Source organism: Pyxicephalus adspersus, chromosome 6 (assembly GCF_032062135.1).
Source record: "Pyxicephalus adspersus chromosome 6, UCB_Pads_2.0, whole genome shotgun sequence".
Lineage (NCBI taxonomy): Eukaryota > Metazoa > Chordata > Amphibia > Anura > Pyxicephalidae > Pyxicephalus > Pyxicephalus adspersus.
In genome coordinates this window covers 95,230,484-95,247,841 of record NC_092863.1, presented here as the reverse complement: position 1 = coordinate 95,247,841, position 17,358 = coordinate 95,230,484, and the positions used below count along the sequence as shown (strand labels likewise).

Here is a 17,358-nt window from a genome sequence, read left to right as displayed (position 1 = left end):
TTTCTCTTTTTATTCCATGTCACAGGGACACAAAAGGATGAGTCAAAATCCCCCTAAAGTAAATGGAAACAGGGGTCCCCGGGGCAGTGGTCCCCATAGGTAAATTGCCTATTGTTTCTTGTTGTGGTGGCAATTTAAAATTTACCAATGGCCATCGGAAACAATATTTAAACCACTGGGACCTGGAGTTAGTGGAGGTAGGTTAGGAGTGCCGTAAGTCTTGGAAACTCCAACTGGTTAATGATCAATGATGACTTTATTGGTATACAACATGAAACCCAGAGTATTTCATGGGATTTGACCGGGGTCAGTCAGTGATGGTGCTCATTTTAAAATCTTACTTGCCAATATAAACTGTATTAATAGAGTGCGTAATGATCTCACTACTCACCATATTCTAGTAGGCATTTTATAAGGTGTAATAAATACATGCTTGTGAATTATCCATAAAAGAACTAAATTGAAAGGTCTTACCATGTGTTTCACAGCTGCTACTATCTGTGAGAAGATCACTTTGCTTTCTGACTCAGATAATTTCCCTTCTGTGTTAATTTTGGCAAAGAGTTCCCCTCCCGGGGCATACTCCATCACTAGGTGCAGCTTAGATAGGGTCTCTACAACCTCATAAAGTCTGATGATGTTGGGGTGATGAAGCTTCTCCATGCTCGAGATCTCACGTGATAACAGCCGTTGGGTCTTCTGATCCAACTTGGTCTTGTCCAAAATTTTTATGGCCACTCTTTCTGCAAAAAAAAACCCACTGTATTTAGAATACCATAAAATGGAAGCGTCCCATACACACTACATTACATTTACATTATTGGAGACAGGAATGTATGTATTTAACCCAATAGATCCTAGATAGAATTTAATAGATCCTGTCTGGTATACCTGTAGTGATATACTTTTAAAAAGCACCACATGCAAACAGAGTCTGCATATTTGATAAGCAAATATAGCTGTTCTCCTGTGCACAAAAAACCCTGGAAAACTACACATGTAAATAGGGTTGTTAAAGCAAGAACAAATCTACAGATACTACAAACCTGCTTTTAACCTGCTCTCTAAATAATATGATGATATATTTATGAGGTTGCAGCTACATGGACATGAGATGAAGATCTGCGATGTCCAAGCCTACTGAACCTTTTGGCTTGTGCCAGCACATCTATATTGATTTCTGAGATTGTTTTAAGATTTTTGGTAGGGGTCATCACACATAAGCCTTGACCCATGCATATGAGTAATTAGCTAATTGCTGATATGTGGCCTAATGCAAATATCCAATGTGTCCTGCAGCCATTCTTGATCATCACATAGATAAGGTAGATAACAGTGTAACTCAAAAGGAAAATAAATGATGGATCTTTACAACTAGGTATGAAAAAATGTAACAATCTATTTGGGCGGTCTCCACAGTCTTTAAAAAAAGAAGTTCTACCTATACAATTTATTTGGTTTGAAACCAATTGGGTAGACCATTGTACTACATTGTTTTGTTGAGCTGAAGAAAACTGGACATTCAGATTCTAATGAGTTCACTTTCTTTAGAGGCTAACATCATATAAAAGAAATTACCTTTGGTAAGCACATGAATTCCAAGTTTAACTTGTGAGAAATTCCCGCTTCCAATCTCTCCCCGTAGTCGATAAAAGCCAATTCTTTTGCCAAGAGTGAGCTCCTTGACAGTCTTCTCATCGTGTGACATATCATGGGTCAACTTCTCAAAGGGTGTCATTTTACGCTGCTTCCCATCTCCATCTTGCACATTGCCATCTGAGCGGGTATAGTCCTCCAGACTGTCCTGCCGGTTCCACCGGGCGTACCTCTGGTTTCCACCTCCATTCACGTACATTGCTGTCATAGTCAACATTTGGGCGGCTTTAGTAAAACCGTTCTATATGAGCAAAATTACAACTTAATAGTCAAAGTTCACAGCAGCATGATATTCCAAAAATGCCAAGATTGGACTTGGGTGGCGTCCAGGAATGTCCAGTTAAGAGATAATTTGGTAAAATATTAGTTGGCAAAAATGAAAAATATGCAGAATATATGTCCCAGGGTTTCAAGTCAATGGTCCTTATGTGGGAGATACAGCAACCCCTCTTGCTTCTTGGACCAATGCAGAACTTTCTGTATCCTTATTCAGTTTCATCCTCCAGCAGTGATCTGTATTGTTCTTCGAGTCCTCCACTATACCATCTACTGCTGGTTCGACCTTTCTAAAGATTCTCAGATCTACAAGTGGCTGTCCGGCTGGGGCTCCAGGGAAATAAGTTACTTTGCAGGTCACATGATGTGAGAGAGCGGGATTAGGTGTGTGCAATGTCACATTAGCCTCCTTAGAGTAGACAAGTCTGCATTAGCTGCTTGAGCCTTCTAAAAAAATTAGCCAGACGTCTGGGTCTGCGGAGGAGAAATACAAAAGAGAATGTCATTAAGACTTATGAAAATCACTTTCCTTATATGCATGCAAAGAGAGCTGGCTCAGGATCTGGTAACGTTCTCTTACAATAGAGTTACAGCAAAAAGTGCAAAAATAACACTCAAGTGATTATTAATTTAATTATCTACACAGCAGTAGAACAAATAATATAGTGTAACTCTAGTCCAAACTGGATAGAGAAGGGAAGGATAGGAACTTGCTGGGTGAGATTTGACCTTTTATCCGATCTTGGTGACAATGATGTCAGTTGGACAAGAAGTGTGGGAAAATCCCCAGCAGGTACACAGACAACAAAAAAGCTAACATGGGTTTTAGCCTTACCATACACTAATTACCATACACTAATTACAAAAAAGTGATGGAGGAAACTTTTAACAGGATCATGCAACACTGACAAAAGTTCTAACCCTTCCAAAATGGAAAAACATATTTGGCTGAGGATACAATTAGAGATCAGTGTGTTAATATTAGCCATGTGTAAGGAATAAGGGGAGGATAAGAACTATGACGTGTAATGGGCTGAAGGAGGGAAGCTCTGGGGCATCACCAAAAGTGAATTGGGAAGAGACATCATGAGGCAGTGAGGGTTCCAAAATGGCAGATATGAATAGTACAATAGTTTTCAATGATACCATGGCCTAGGATGGGACTGCAGAAGGCAGCAGGGTTCAGTGATGGTGAATCAGGATGAAAAAGCAGTAAGTAGTGTTTATTCATGTGGGGCAAGGAGAGACAGCAGTTGGCAATGGGGTTCAATGAATTCACGAGTTCAATGATTTATTGAATTCATGATGGTGAAGTGGAATAGGGCAGCTGCATTGAGTGGTGTTCACTGATGACGAAGTAGAAAGGGGGAATAGTAAGCAGAAGGGCCAAACGGAAGGAGGGAAAGCTGAAGCAAGGGTAATTAGGGTTTTTTGTGTTAGTGTATCTGTACAGGACAGCAGTAGGCAGTGGGATATAGTGATGGTGGAGTGCAAATAAACTTTGAGGTTCAGTGACGGTAGAGCAGAGTGGGAGGCTAAGAAATTCAGTAATGGTTTATTGGAATAGGACAGCAGGCCAAAGTGGAGTTGGAGTGAGATGGGACTTCATGTGATACACAAATTTAGTAATGGGAAAGTTTGGAAATTAAGAAATGTATTGGGAAAGCAGCCGACATATGGAATGGTAGAGCAAGATGGGGCATTAGTAGTGAGTTAAATTTGGTAATGGAATATCAGGATAAGACAGCAAGTGTCAGCACGGAACTTTGATGGGTTAAGATGGGGCAGCACATGGGTTCAGTGATGGTGGAATGTAATCGGAAAGCAACAGACATCATTGATGATAGAGCAAGGTGGGACAGCAGTAGTCAGTTGAGTTCAGTAATAGTATATTGAAACAGGACAGCAAGTGGCAGTAGGGTTCTTTGATGAACTGAGATGGGGCAGCAGGAGGCACATGGGTTCAATGATGGTGGGGTAGTGTGGGAACGCAGGGGACATACATGATGGAAGAGCAAGATAGGACTATAGTAGTCTGTAGTATATTGGAATAGGATAATAGGAGGCACAGGGGTGCAGTGAAGGTAAAGCAAAATAGGACAGCAGTAGTCGGTGGATTAAGTGATGGTGGAGTGGAATGGGGTAGCAGCAGGTAATGGGGTTTTGTGATGGTGGAACAGGATGGGATAGAGGCACACAATGTAGTTCAGTAATGGTGTATTAAGATTGGAAAGCTGGACGTTCAGTAAGCTAGCAGAATGGGTTGGCAGAATAAAGCCGGATTGGGGCATAACTTGGATCTTATGCTAATTCCACTTCTAGGAACCAAACAGAAGACCAGAAAAGCCATGGAAAAATAGTATAGGGGCTGCTAATCAAAATTAATCTGTTGCTTTGCCTATTTGGACAAATAACAAGCACACTGATTTTAAATATATTTTTAATTATATTTAAAACTGAGAAAAAGGTTCAGCAAGGAAGGGTTAGCAAGGTGGCAACTTCCACCCCCAGATATTTATGCTTTTTGTTATTGACAGTCAACACTATCATGAGAAGGCAGCAATGAATAAAGTCTATTGATCCTTCTGATTCTCTCAACTGGTTATTACTGTACCCTGGCTACACTCAACTGGCCCACCCCTGTCAAAGTTTGCAGAACATTGTTTACAAACTAATAACTTTTACAGCAAAATGAAAATTCTTTCATATAGGGGTACAATGGCATTCCACATCTACCTGGAATATAGAGGAAAAGTTATTCCCAGCATTCACTGACCCTGACAACACAGTGAGAAAGAGAACGTAGACAGTAGGGGTTACTGGTGTCAGATGGTTTACTAAGGGGCACCAAATGAAAAAAAAAAATTAAAGAGCTTGGAATTGCATGGGAACCGAGAAGCTGCGTGCGCTTCATTATTCTGTATATGTCAGTGCAGACTGCTTCCATTCCCTGTTCCCCAACACCGTTGTCATAGAGGCCTCAGTCAGCAAATTTAATCTAATAGAGAAAGACTCTGAAGCTGTTTTTCATCACCAGAACTCTTCAAACATTATATGACATGAAGGAAAAAAGAACCATAATGGGATTCAGGAGTAAATAGGTACTGGAACTATTTTTACAGAGAATTTGACCTTTTAGTTCTGCTTTTTTTTGGCTTTTTTTTAAACACAAGTGACATAGAGACTTGGACTAAAGGGCAGCTAATAAATTGTCCAAAGTGCTATAAACTAAAAAGAAACCTAAAGTACCTCCCAACCATAAGTTTCCCAACCAGAGTTCCTCCATTGACATCAATGATCTTTTTGGCTATCTGTAAGGGTGACATTCTTCCCACTGGCTAGAAATGTAAGAGACATTCTTCCTACTGAACACCACATTACCATACTGTGAGCTGTGAATATATGGTAGTAATTAGCCAGGGGGTTTCCTGAAGACTTAACAGTTTTTTTTTCAAGGGTTCCCCATGTATAAAGGTCAAGAAACATTGCCCTAGACACTTGAATGGCAAATGTAGACCTTTGATTACTAACAAATGTTAGCTGCCTGGCTATCTCCGACTTAGAAAATAAATAAGTTACCAGCCCCAAGCACGTAGTGAAAGCAGAACTTCTGATCTGATTATTAGTTCCAGGTTCACTGGACCAGGGACCTTTTTGCTGAATAATAGGGATGTTGGTAGAACTGACCAGAATACAAACGTGCAGCAAAGGAAGTACAACAGACAGATAAACTCTTATGTGTTTTCTTGTGCCCCTGTGCAAAAGGCCAGCTCCATAAACACATGGTTTGATGAATTTGATGTGGAGGAACAAAAGTTCCATTACAAAGCCAGATATTGTCACACTTCCCTGACAGTACCTTGGTAAACCAACCCCCACCACGCAAAAAACCAGCAAGTCCAATTGTTCTGACCTATGCTATGACCTTGTAGGCCAGAAATCAGCAAATTTCTTGGTTACTAGGCCATTTCAGGAGGTCAAGAAGGCACTCTAGGCCGAACCCTCTCTTGAGTCCCGGGCTGATGTCTCCATCCCCCACCAGGAACGCCCCTGAAGGGAAATCCCTCTCCTCTGCAATGCATAGAGGGAATGTTCCCTTACCCCAGCGGCGGAAGTATTAACGCCGGCCGCGGTAAATTGGGAAGGGGGACATAACAAGGAGGCTCAAAAGCAGTGGGTTGCTGACCTCTGCCAGCCGGGATTAGGCAGATCGACCGGGAGGGCATTAGGCTGGAACGGACTATTGGCTAGGCCGTATCCGGCCTAAAGGCTGGAGTTTGCCGACCTCTGTTGTAGGACAGAAGCTGCTGCAAAAAAAGAGTCAGCAGATGGCAGAAACTGGCAGCTCATGCAACCCACAGATGCCTACTGCAAATGGAAATATCTATCTTGGGTAGACTTGGCCTTTTAACCTAGAGCTCCTCATATTGCCATCCCATAGCAACAGCAGACTGGTATAAAAAAGGAAATTGGTTGTGGAAAAGAAATCCAGTTATGTAAGGCACCTTTAGATTAATAATAATAAATGTAGTTCAATAGCATTTGTGTTGGAAAAAAAATATTTGTACAAATTCAGAATGCACATTTTGAGAAATGGCATCATATTTCTGCACATAAAAGCACCGAATTCACATGAATAATGAACTCACTCACCTCTGATCTCAATTAAAGTTATATGAATAGACAACATCACAGGCATTCATTGCTTCTGTGGATCATGTCCATGGCAACACAAACACAAAGAACCGCAATAGAATGTTTACAATTATGTACAATGAACCGAGATGAACGTATCAAAGTGGTAAATGCCAGATGGCCACCTGAATACACATATAACAAACTAAATCACGTAACATAACAAACCTTAGGAAATAAAATGTTAGGAAAGTATAAAATATACATAGCAACTAATCAAGTGGTTGCTTTTTAGGGGGTATTGTGTTGGAAAAAATAGTGTACTCTAAGGACACTGGTGACAATTTTAGTATATTTAAAGTTCATGCTTTTTTTGGATTCTTTCTTTGATTTTGATTGCGGTAAAACAAATATCACTCTTGTATCAGGCAAAAATGGCTACAGTTAAACTGGCCTCCTATGTGGGGATTCAATAGTCCCACCACAGTGGAGGAAAGATCACCCCTTTTTAAGGCTCGGTGGCAGAGATTCAATGTGTGGACCTTCAGATGGGGTCTTGTCTATCAACTGTTGTACCTTGCTGTCCTAAATCTCCTCTCGAAGTTTCTTCCACTGCTATCTTTGTAAAATAATATGGCAATGGGCCTTTTCAATGGGTGCTATTAATTCAGGGCCAACTTTCAAATTTAGTAGCAGTTGTCCCTTTGGGTATTACCCCTCAGATTTAAAAAAACTTAATGTTTAAACAAAACTTATGTTCTGTTGTCCTATGGGGTCAATGTATGGATGTTGGCCTATGGGGTCAATGTATGGACCTTCCGATGGGGTCTCCTCTATCAACTGTTGAACCTTGCTGTCCTAAATCTCCTTCCGAAGTTTCTTCCATCGCTATCTTTGCAAACTAATATGGGAATGTGGCTTCTTTAAAGGTGCCATTCGTTTAGGATCAACTTTTGAATTTAGAAGTAGTCGTGTCTCTCATAGGAGGTTCCTTTCGGTGTGCAGGAAGGATGTATTGCTGGGAGTACTGATGGTTATGCAGCAAAATGGCTTTCTTCAAATCTTTCTCATTTTCATGCTCATCAAAGCATGCTCCTAGGAGGGAGGCCTGGTAATGAAATTCAAATCTGAACCTGGACCACCTTCCTATATAGCTTTAGTACCAGATTCACGCTTTCTAACTAAACTGTTGACCCATTTTGCAGCTGTCACAAGTCTTCTCTTCATATCCCAGATGGAATACAAACAGCTTAAAAAACCCAACAGGGATATTAACTTTTTCTATCTATAAACAAAGCTTTAGATATGCTTTAAACGAAATCAGGAGAACAGTCATTGTAGAACACCTAATTAGTCTATTAGGGGTCAATGCTAAATTTTGTACAAGGCACCACACAACCATTTTTTGCTCCTGGGATCCAGGGTTGCTGTGACCCGATTCCTTCAGCAGGTATCCCAGACCAAGTCCCCAAAACTTTCTACTGACCCTTAGAATAAAGCAGTAATAGGATAATCCACTATTTCAAAACTGAGCATGGTCTGTGCTAAGCAATGGGATAAATGCCCATGTTTTCCCCATTACTTCATCTTGTGATTTGATCCATGATATCAAATGACCAAGTGGTGGAGCTACATGTGGACAAATAATTGGCCTCTCTAGTAAGCTTTGCTGAAGGAGATGTCTTCAGCCCAGGTTACCCTGTCCACCAAGTTCCCTATAACAAACCTTTATCAATATAGGACAATAGAACCCCATAGGACAACAGAAAAGAAGAAGAAGTTTCTCAAATCTGAGGAGTAATACCCTTTTTATATAGTTGTCACCAGAGCAGGCATTCACATTAGAAGATGCTGCTTATATATTACCTTCAGTCTCATTTCTCTTTAAGTTATGTGACCTCTGTGCAAACCCCAACATATTGCTTTCTCCTGTTACTATGATGGATATAAATGACTCCATTTACTTGATTCAGAGCTGAAGACTTACACGTGCATTACATCGCCGCAATTCCCAGATCCACCCAGCTGATCTTATACCAGACAACTACGTCACATTCCTCAATCAGACTTTCCATCATGCAGAATAATTGCCTAATTGAGGAGTCTAACGCTGACACCTTCACCATCGGGAAGTCACAAAACCTTCTGGTGACCTCCCAAAACGGAAAGTTGTATTTATAACGGTAAATGCACATTATATCCAGCAAACCTGGAATGGATTTATTAGCTATTAGTTGGCAAATGTTTTCAACCATAGGCCAGATCCATTCCAGGTTTGCTTATTCATCTAGTTTCTTTCATGATAGTCTACCTTCTCCAGTCTTGGAGAGCTTTAATAAATCTAGCCCACTAATTATGCTTTAAAAAAAAAAGTGCCGAGATAACACAGTGCTCTTCCCAGTCCCTTTTAGCTGGGTGCACCACCTGGCACTTTTCAGTAACTACCCAGCTGTTTTTGGGTGGTTATTTAAAAGCCGGGTCACAGTACAGGGGCCAACACCCACCTGAGGCATTTGGCAAGCTTTGGGTGTTGCTAGTACGGATTAAACATCATGTAAAGAACACTCTATTTGTTTATGTGTACCACAAAGTTCCCTGTTTTTATTAAGTATCAGCATTGGATTTGCAAAACAATGGGCCTGATTTATTAAAGCGCTCTGGAGAGGATACACTTTCATCAGTGAAGCTCGGTGATCAAGCAAACCTGGAATGGATCTGGTGCAGGATTCAAAACATTTGCTAACAAATAGCAAATTACTATCACAATGAGCCTGATTTATTATAGCTCTCCAAGACTAGAGAAGATAGACTATCATAGGAGAAACTGGATGATCCGCCAAACCTGGAAACCCTTTTTTTGCCATTAGAAAATGTTTTCAATCTTGGATTAGATCCATTCCAGATTTGCTGGTTCTCCCGGGTCCTCCCATGACAGCCCATCTTGCCCAGTCTTGGAGAGCTTTACTAAATCAGGCCCAATGTTTGCTGAAATATTAAATAGCTGAAATAAAGTGAATCAAATATTGTTAACACTGATTCAATTATATTTAGTTGGATAGAGCACTGCGTATAATTAGCAGCTGTCATGTTTTAGTGATAAAGTCCTTGTTTCCCCATCTTTTGTGATATCTCAATGCTGCTGATCTCGTGCAGTCATTACTACATCTTGTTCACAAGCACTCCTACGATGGCTGCAAATCTATATTACCTAATGATGACATTAGTAGTCCATGCTATTTGTATTATGCCATATGTGACATAAGATCAATGTCTGTCCATTGCTTTACTCATAGGTCTGTTTATGTTGCAAGCCTACAATGGTTGACCTTTTCCAAAACACAATCATATTTAATAGAGGTTAACACCTACATTGGGTGCAAGGTAGTTCAGTGTCCTCTGACTGATTATCATAAGAGATTTGAACGTCGAGTCCCATGGCTAGACAGGATTAGGCATAAAACTCTTTATGACATGCAGGTGAGAAACCTGGAGGCTTATGAAAATCCAATCCATGAAACGGTGCCAGGAACAGGTGCCAGCACGCACTGTTCCAGAGCACAGGACATGACCTAATGCTGACTATGGAAAGCTAGGCATGCTGCATCAGCCGCAGGAGATACAATGGTCAGCACTGGAAAAAAACATTTGTCAAAAACAAAAATATACTAACAAGTGCGAGAAAATCAGAGCTGTCATCTCAGAGAACACTGTTCTAGTTGGAAATATAGAGGACTTTAGCCACCTTTTGTCTGAAGGGGACAGGCTGGGACAATGACCATGCAAATATAAAAATAAAATATAATGCAAAAGAGAATCTAAAGGCAGCAGCCAGGATGACGCAAAAAAGCCACCAGTTGCTCTTTTCTAAATTTGCATTAACTGGTTTATATAAAGAAGCTACTAAAATAGTTATGGAGACATTTTTCAGGGAATATTTAAGATATGTTCAATGGAAGACGACATTTTAGGGGGCAATGATGTCCCACACACGGATGACATCATATTCAGTATTGTTTAACAACATCAGTTGACCTAGGCAAAGGCAGAATAAGGTTACATGAATATAAAATATATAATATTTATAGAGGGGTAGGAACAGAATGTGCAAAATTAGGGCTTTTGTAACAACCTGAACCAACTCCCAAAATGACCTCCTTAAAGGACAGACACATATGTTCTAGTAATTATTGAAATTCTTTAATATAATGTAATATAGTAAATATATATATATATATATATATATATATATAAAACTCTTAAGGGGTTAGGTTATCATTAGCTGCTCAACAACCTAAGTGAGAAGATGGATGCAGAAGACAATTAGGAGAAGGTGGTAGAGATTAAAAACAGCGGAGAAGGACCATCATTGTTTCACCATCATTGACCCCCTAATCTGATGATAATTGGCACCTTTTATTTACATCTAAAAATGAGTTATGAGAAAAGTATTTGAAGTTGGGTCTAGCTTGGTCAGTTTTCTCTGTGTCACGACCCACTAAGAAACAGAACTTGATCTGAAATAACTACTTAGATATTCTATTTCGACTCTAGAAGAGGATAGAATTGGCCTCCCAAATGTATTTGTGTTAACCAATACCAGAATCCAACGGATGATGGTGGGGAGAATCCCCCATATCTGTAATTCTCTATTGGGTGGAGCTGACACATAGAATTGTGGGCTTTCTATTGGGAGACATCTCCAGTGCCAACAGCAGTGCTTGGACAGGGATTTTTAACCTGTTGTTACCCTATTTCTACAATAGTCTTGGATGCACCAACAGATTGGCCAAAATGGCTGGATTAGGACACCATCATCTAGTATCTTTGGGTACTTTTACTCCAATGCCTTACATGCCTTGAGACTTCAGAAGACAACCCTCTTGCCCTGTTGTTCCTATAGACTAGAACAGCACTGGTAGCAGGGGTCTAGTCATAAAACAAAGGAAAGGGGGCACAGTACTAACCATAATGTGCCTGCCCCACTACATCCCTGCCTATGTGTCACTCAAAAAGGGGAAGAAACTTCCCCAGAGAGACATCATGATACCAGAACCTGCCCCCTCTCTCATCGCAGGTCTTAGCAAGGTTGTGTTCGAAAAGACAACTCGCCCACCGCTCTGAGCCTGCAATTCCACACTGGAGACGGGGTCCGCGGCTCTGGCCAGAGTGCCCCCATCCAGCAGGGTCCTTCTCCTGACCAGCAGGGGGGTGGACTGGCCAGAGCAGCAAAATTGTGGTGGGTATGCGTGCCCATTCCCAATAAAAGTGGGGCACGCTGTTCCCACCCACGGCCGCCCCACTACACCCCTGCTTAGTAGCGTCTGCTGGACACTACGAGGTCTATTTAAAAAAGTGAATCTGATTTTTACCAAAATATGCCTGGCGGAGAATCAATCACTGCCATTAAAAACACATGGACCTTTAGAGATTCTCCAACAGGGAATGTTTTGGTGAATGTCAGAATTATGCTTAATAAATAGACCCCTAGGAATGTACGTATGTGTTTATCATTTTTACAAATCATGAATAGGATCATAAATAAGAAACTTTTTGATTTTTTAGACTTGTTGTTCATCCCCTTTTATGAGCTTTTATCTAACTTTATTGTAATACCAAGTCAAGAAATGTGGCAACAATAGATGGGATCAAGAAGATACAGACAAAAATTATTAATTTAAAAGACTTCTAACCCTTCCTAACCTTATTAAAAAAAAGTTTTTGTTGCTGTCTCCGTACCCTAAAAAGAGATTTCCATTATTTCCCTTCCTGGAGGCACACACACAACGTTGACAGAAGTTGCTCCTTCCCCACTCTATATATACTTATAAGAAATGGGTTTTGGCTGTAGCTGGGCTTACAGCTGATTCATAACTGCAGTTTTGGACCCGTGTTTAGAATAAGTTAGAATAAAAGACATTTTTCCTTCTACACCATCTATTATGATTATGCAGATATAAGCACTGGTCCATACATGGCAATGAGCTGAACACATCAAAGTCCAGCTGCACTTCAAAGTCTTCTTACAAGGCCGTGTGTATCACAAATGATTTTTGAATGTTTATTATATTAGAATTGTACTAAATAATTTCAAAGCTTTGTATGTCATTCTTATGTCATTCTCGTGATGTCTCCGCTTGGGCAGGACCTGCCCAGGGACTTTGAGCTTAATTTTGCATTAATTAGCATTAGTCACCCAATAAATGTGCAACAATGGGTAAAATGAAGCATGTTCTATACCTCTATATTCCACTGTCAAACTGAGCACAATAATGAGTACTGATTAAAATATATCCTACAATAAAACTGATGAACTTCTAAACATGAATGCTTCTGGAGGTGCCCAGTGTTAATTCTCTTGATCACTCTCTGCCAAAGTCACCAGACTCTACCTCTGCCTCTGCTCAGCCCTTGTCTCCCCATTACATTGACTACCTACCTGATGATGCTTCTTCCATTGGACCTGAGCCTGGCCTTGCTCTCAATAGTCTCCTGCACACTTCCATCTTCTTTCCTAAAGTCAGCTGCCCTACGTATGGATGGGGCCACTTCCAAAATTTACATGGGAGGCATGACTCACAGCTCTGGGTGTAGGGGAATACTTCTCCATGGAGTCACTAGACTCTGCCTTTTTACCCCCATGGCAGTCCTTGTCATCATTTACAATATCTACCGACCCAAGCCCCACCTCATTAACACATAAGACCCTCTTCTTGCCTTATTTCCCCTATACACCCCCCTCTCTTGTTTTGCTAACAGCAACTCTTACTTACTGATGGGGTCACTGGTTACAATGGTGGCATGATTTACAGTATGGAGTTAGGGGCACCATGACCTGAACGGAGTCTGTAGCCATCAAACCGGTGAGTACTACAGTGTGCAAATAAACTCTAGGTGCAACCTAACCGATAATGGAGGTTGATGATGTATAATGAGTAAGAAACACTGTAGCAAGTATAGTCAGTTCTACATACCTAACCAGTTCTAGCTTTTACCATCTAGTTACCCAAGGAGCACCTAAGGGAGAAGGAGCATGGGAGAAAGCAAAATTGTAGTTGTCACTATGGGAGAAATAACAGGGGAATTTCCAAGTGGGATATTTGACACTTTGAAAGGATTTCCCTTAAGAAAAGGCTTTAAGGGACCATCTGGGTTAGACATAGCAAACCTAACATGAGACTTAGCCTTTACCTATGCTATCCCCCAAATAAGTCTTAGACTATTAGGCACAGAAACTTTTTATGTTTTAGATTGTGCTCTCCAATAAACATCATAAACCATTCACATGTTGTATAAGGAGAAGATTTAAAGATAAAATAGATAGCTGAACAGTTGCTCCCAACACTTTACTGAAACATCTTTTTGTGGGATCCGATTACACAGCACTCTCTAGGAACTCATCAGAGGATGGTGACCCCTGCACTATGGAAAAGGGAGGCAAAGTGCATCCCCCTACACACACAAGTGTTGCCTATATGAATCCAAACTATAAGAATGGTTCAAAAAGAAGAAATGGAAGGTTATGGACTAGTTTATGTCCTGATTTAAATCCTTTGTTGTTGGGGACTTTGAAACAGGTAGTTCATGAAAAGAAACCTACAAACATATAACTAAAGCAAGTTTGCATGAAAAAGTGATTTTTCCAAGGATATACTTGCATTACAACACATTACACTACTATATTACACCAATACATTTCAGGTCAATATTGGGACTTTTTTCACAATTAAAAAGAAGCAGCCATGGTGGTGAACCCCTGACATCTTGAGTTAAAAACAGAAACTTTGCTGCAGACAAGAATTCAGACACACAGAAAGAGATTTTATGGCATGATTTCAGATTTGAAGAGATGCTTCAGGGACAAACATTCCAAATCTGGACCTTTCCCAAAAAAACTGAGACAGCTGGCATATATGAATCTGATGTTCTTGATCCCTACCAGTTGAAAAGGAGAATTAAATTTGCTTACCTTAAAGTCTGCTGCTGGGCAATTCATCTTTTGGTTTCTCCTGATGATGATGTGATATATGAAAGCTTTGCAAAGGCACTGAGAGTCTGTATACAAATCCCATTCACATTGAGCAATCCTAAAACTAGCTATGCTGCTTATCTGCCTCCTCCTGCCTGGAATACAAGTGTTTTGATCTGTCTGTCCTACAACATGTGTGCTTGGCTGAGTGTTTGTGCTGTTTCCTGGATAAGCCAGCCAGTCTGGCTCTGTATCTTCCTGTGCTGTTCCTGCAAGACTAACACAATGCACTGCTGTGCTGGATAATGGTTGCTGCTTTCATAGAATGCAACCTTGTCTGGAAGAGTAAATTCTGGGAGGACTCAGTGCAGGAGGGTCTTACAAAAACTGGGCAATTATCAAAAATTGTTTAATGGAAATGTGTTCAATTTAGTGTATAATTAAATGTAATCTGGTGTACAGCAAAGCCCCACGAAGGCAAACATGGAGCATGTGAGTCAAGATGATGTATAAAAGATGAGAAGTATATAAAATTTAATGTTACGTTGCAGTTGTTTTTGAGTTTCCTGTAAAAGAGGAGAAGGAATACCAATCTCTCCTTCTGTATGTCAAAAACTGCTTCTTCCGAAGTCTGTAGATCAGAGTTTCCCGGCCTTTTTAAGGTCTTTAGGAAGCCCCTTTAATAATTTCTAAATCCACATTTCACAGTATATGAGCGTGCTGGTCAGTGAGAAGAATGCCACTTACATTGCTGGCCATTGGGAAGAATGTCACCCTTACAGATAGCCAAAAAGATCATTGGGGTCACCTAAACTGACCCAAGACAGAATGCCCTCACAACCTCTGGATGACAAACCCTTTTGGGAGTGTCAATCTTTTGCGTGCCCTGCTGGATTCAGTGATTCTTCCATCAACAGTTAAGACACTACAAGTCGGGATATGGAGGCCAATAGAAGAAACCAATAATTGCAGCAAGAGACATGGGAAATTGCCTTTTTGGAAAGGAGAAGGAATACCAATCTCTCCTTCTGTATGTCAAAAACTGCGTCTTCTGAAGTCTGTAGATCAGAGTTTCCCGAACTTTTTAACATGGTGGGACCCTTGAAAAAACTTTCAGGTCTTTAGGAAGCCCCTTTAATAATTTCTAAATCCAAATTTCACAGTATAAGAGCGTGCTTGGTCAGTGAGAAGAAAGCCACTTACATTGCTGGCCATTAGGAAGAATGTCACCCTTACAGATAGCCAAAAAGATCATTGGTGTCACCTAAACTGACCCAAGACACAGAATGCCCTCACAACCTCTGGATGAACCCTGGTTGACGAACCCTTTTAGGAGTGTCAATCTTCTGTGTGCCCTGCTGGATTCAGTGATTCCTTCCATCAACAGATAAGACACTACAAGTCGGGATATGGAGGCCAATAGAAGAAACCATTAAGTGCAGCAAGAGGCGGGAAAGTGCCGTTTCGCTGTACAACATTGGACCAGAAGGGCCACTTTAAGGCTGTGTGCACCAAGCTTTCTCCATTGTCTCCATTACAATTGTGGAAACAACTCCAGGGACTGGATTTAAGAACCAAAAAAGCTGATACAACCCACAGACTCATTTTCTCCTGGGGAATCTCAATATGGCTAAGTTGAGCAAAACAGTTTGGGTGAAACAAAAAGTAGCAATGCCATCTTTGAATTCTTTTCAGGTCAGCCTTGTGTGTGCTGGATAGCCCACCATACAAAGAATACTCCTATTTAATGTCAATGTCCTTCACTAAATGGAGTCTCTTTCCTTACTCCCATTTCCTCTTCTTCCCTTTGAGTAGTATTGTTAGATATTATGTTCAAGTGCAAAGATCTGAATAATTTTGCATACAGAGCTCTACCCATTATATAAACACATGTAGAAAATCTGCAAAGAGTTTTGGTCATCAGCTGTAGGAATATGGTTGTTATGTATAGAATATTCTTAATACACGTGGATATGAGTGGTATTCCAATGGGGTCATCGGAGAAATACAGAACATACACCAATAGCCTACCTTCAGCTGCTTGTATGACTTATAATGTAAAACTTCTGATATTTGAGTAATTCATCCCGGATTTCCTCTGTGCTAGGCCCGGTCTTAGTGATACGCCAACAAACACAAACACAGCTGTTTGTGATACATGTGAAGGATGGGATACATAAATATGACCACAGGCAGTCTACCAAATCAAATGGGACTGGGCCAAGCTTCCAGGAACATTATATCACCCACTGTCAGGTCATTTCCATTACAGGAGTATGGAGAGTAATATCTACTCAACAAAGATGGCCTTCTTGCATTCATATTTAGCCGACACGGTCAAGCTGGTAAAGTGAACCTGTATATTGGCTCATATTAGGCAAGGTGAAAGGCTTATTTTAAAGCAGCAATCTGGGGGTGAAGAATAAACTGGAAAAAAAACACAGTACTGGTACTAATGGACCAATGGACTTCAGGGGATTGTTGCTGGAAACATCTTTTATGACCGCTTCCAGTAACAGATGATCAAACAAGTGCTGAAAATACAGCGTCCTTCTGTTCTATAGAGAGGTGTTGGGGGAATGATGACCAAGCAGCCCCCACTGTCCCCTATTCTCCTCCATAGGAATGAAGGGCAGTCGTTCCTGATTGCTGTACACACGTCAGATTTTATCCCAAGACGAGCACCACCGTTCGCCTTGGGCAACTACTATCTGACGTTTGTATGTAGCGTGAAGCTGCAATTATATTGACTTTTTGACTTGCAGATGTACAGAGGTTTGCCAACGTGATCTGCCTGCTGTAGACCACAAATTCCAAAAAACAGA

General features: G+C 40.7%; 1 protein-coding gene across 4 annotated transcripts in view; it reads right to left on the bottom strand.

Moving 5' to 3' along the window:
- Positions 1-17,358, bottom strand: part of NIM1K (NIM1 serine/threonine protein kinase) — a 49,382-nt gene that overhangs the window by 7,822 nt on the left and 24,202 nt on the right. For 3 of the 4 annotated variants that reach the window (XM_072416663.1, XM_072416666.1, XM_072416667.1), the window contains exons 2-3: positions 1,579-2,406; positions 475-743 (exon numbers count right to left, since the gene is read on the bottom strand). In XM_072416663.1, the coding sequence (XP_072272764.1) occupies positions 475-743; positions 1,579-1,873 (564 nt within the window). In that variant the 5' untranslated portion in view covers positions 1,874-2,406. Of the gene's footprint in view, positions 1-474; positions 744-1,578; positions 2,407-14,533; positions 14,849-17,358 lie in introns of those variants that run through there. The other variant, XM_072416665.1, reaches the window with a different exon arrangement.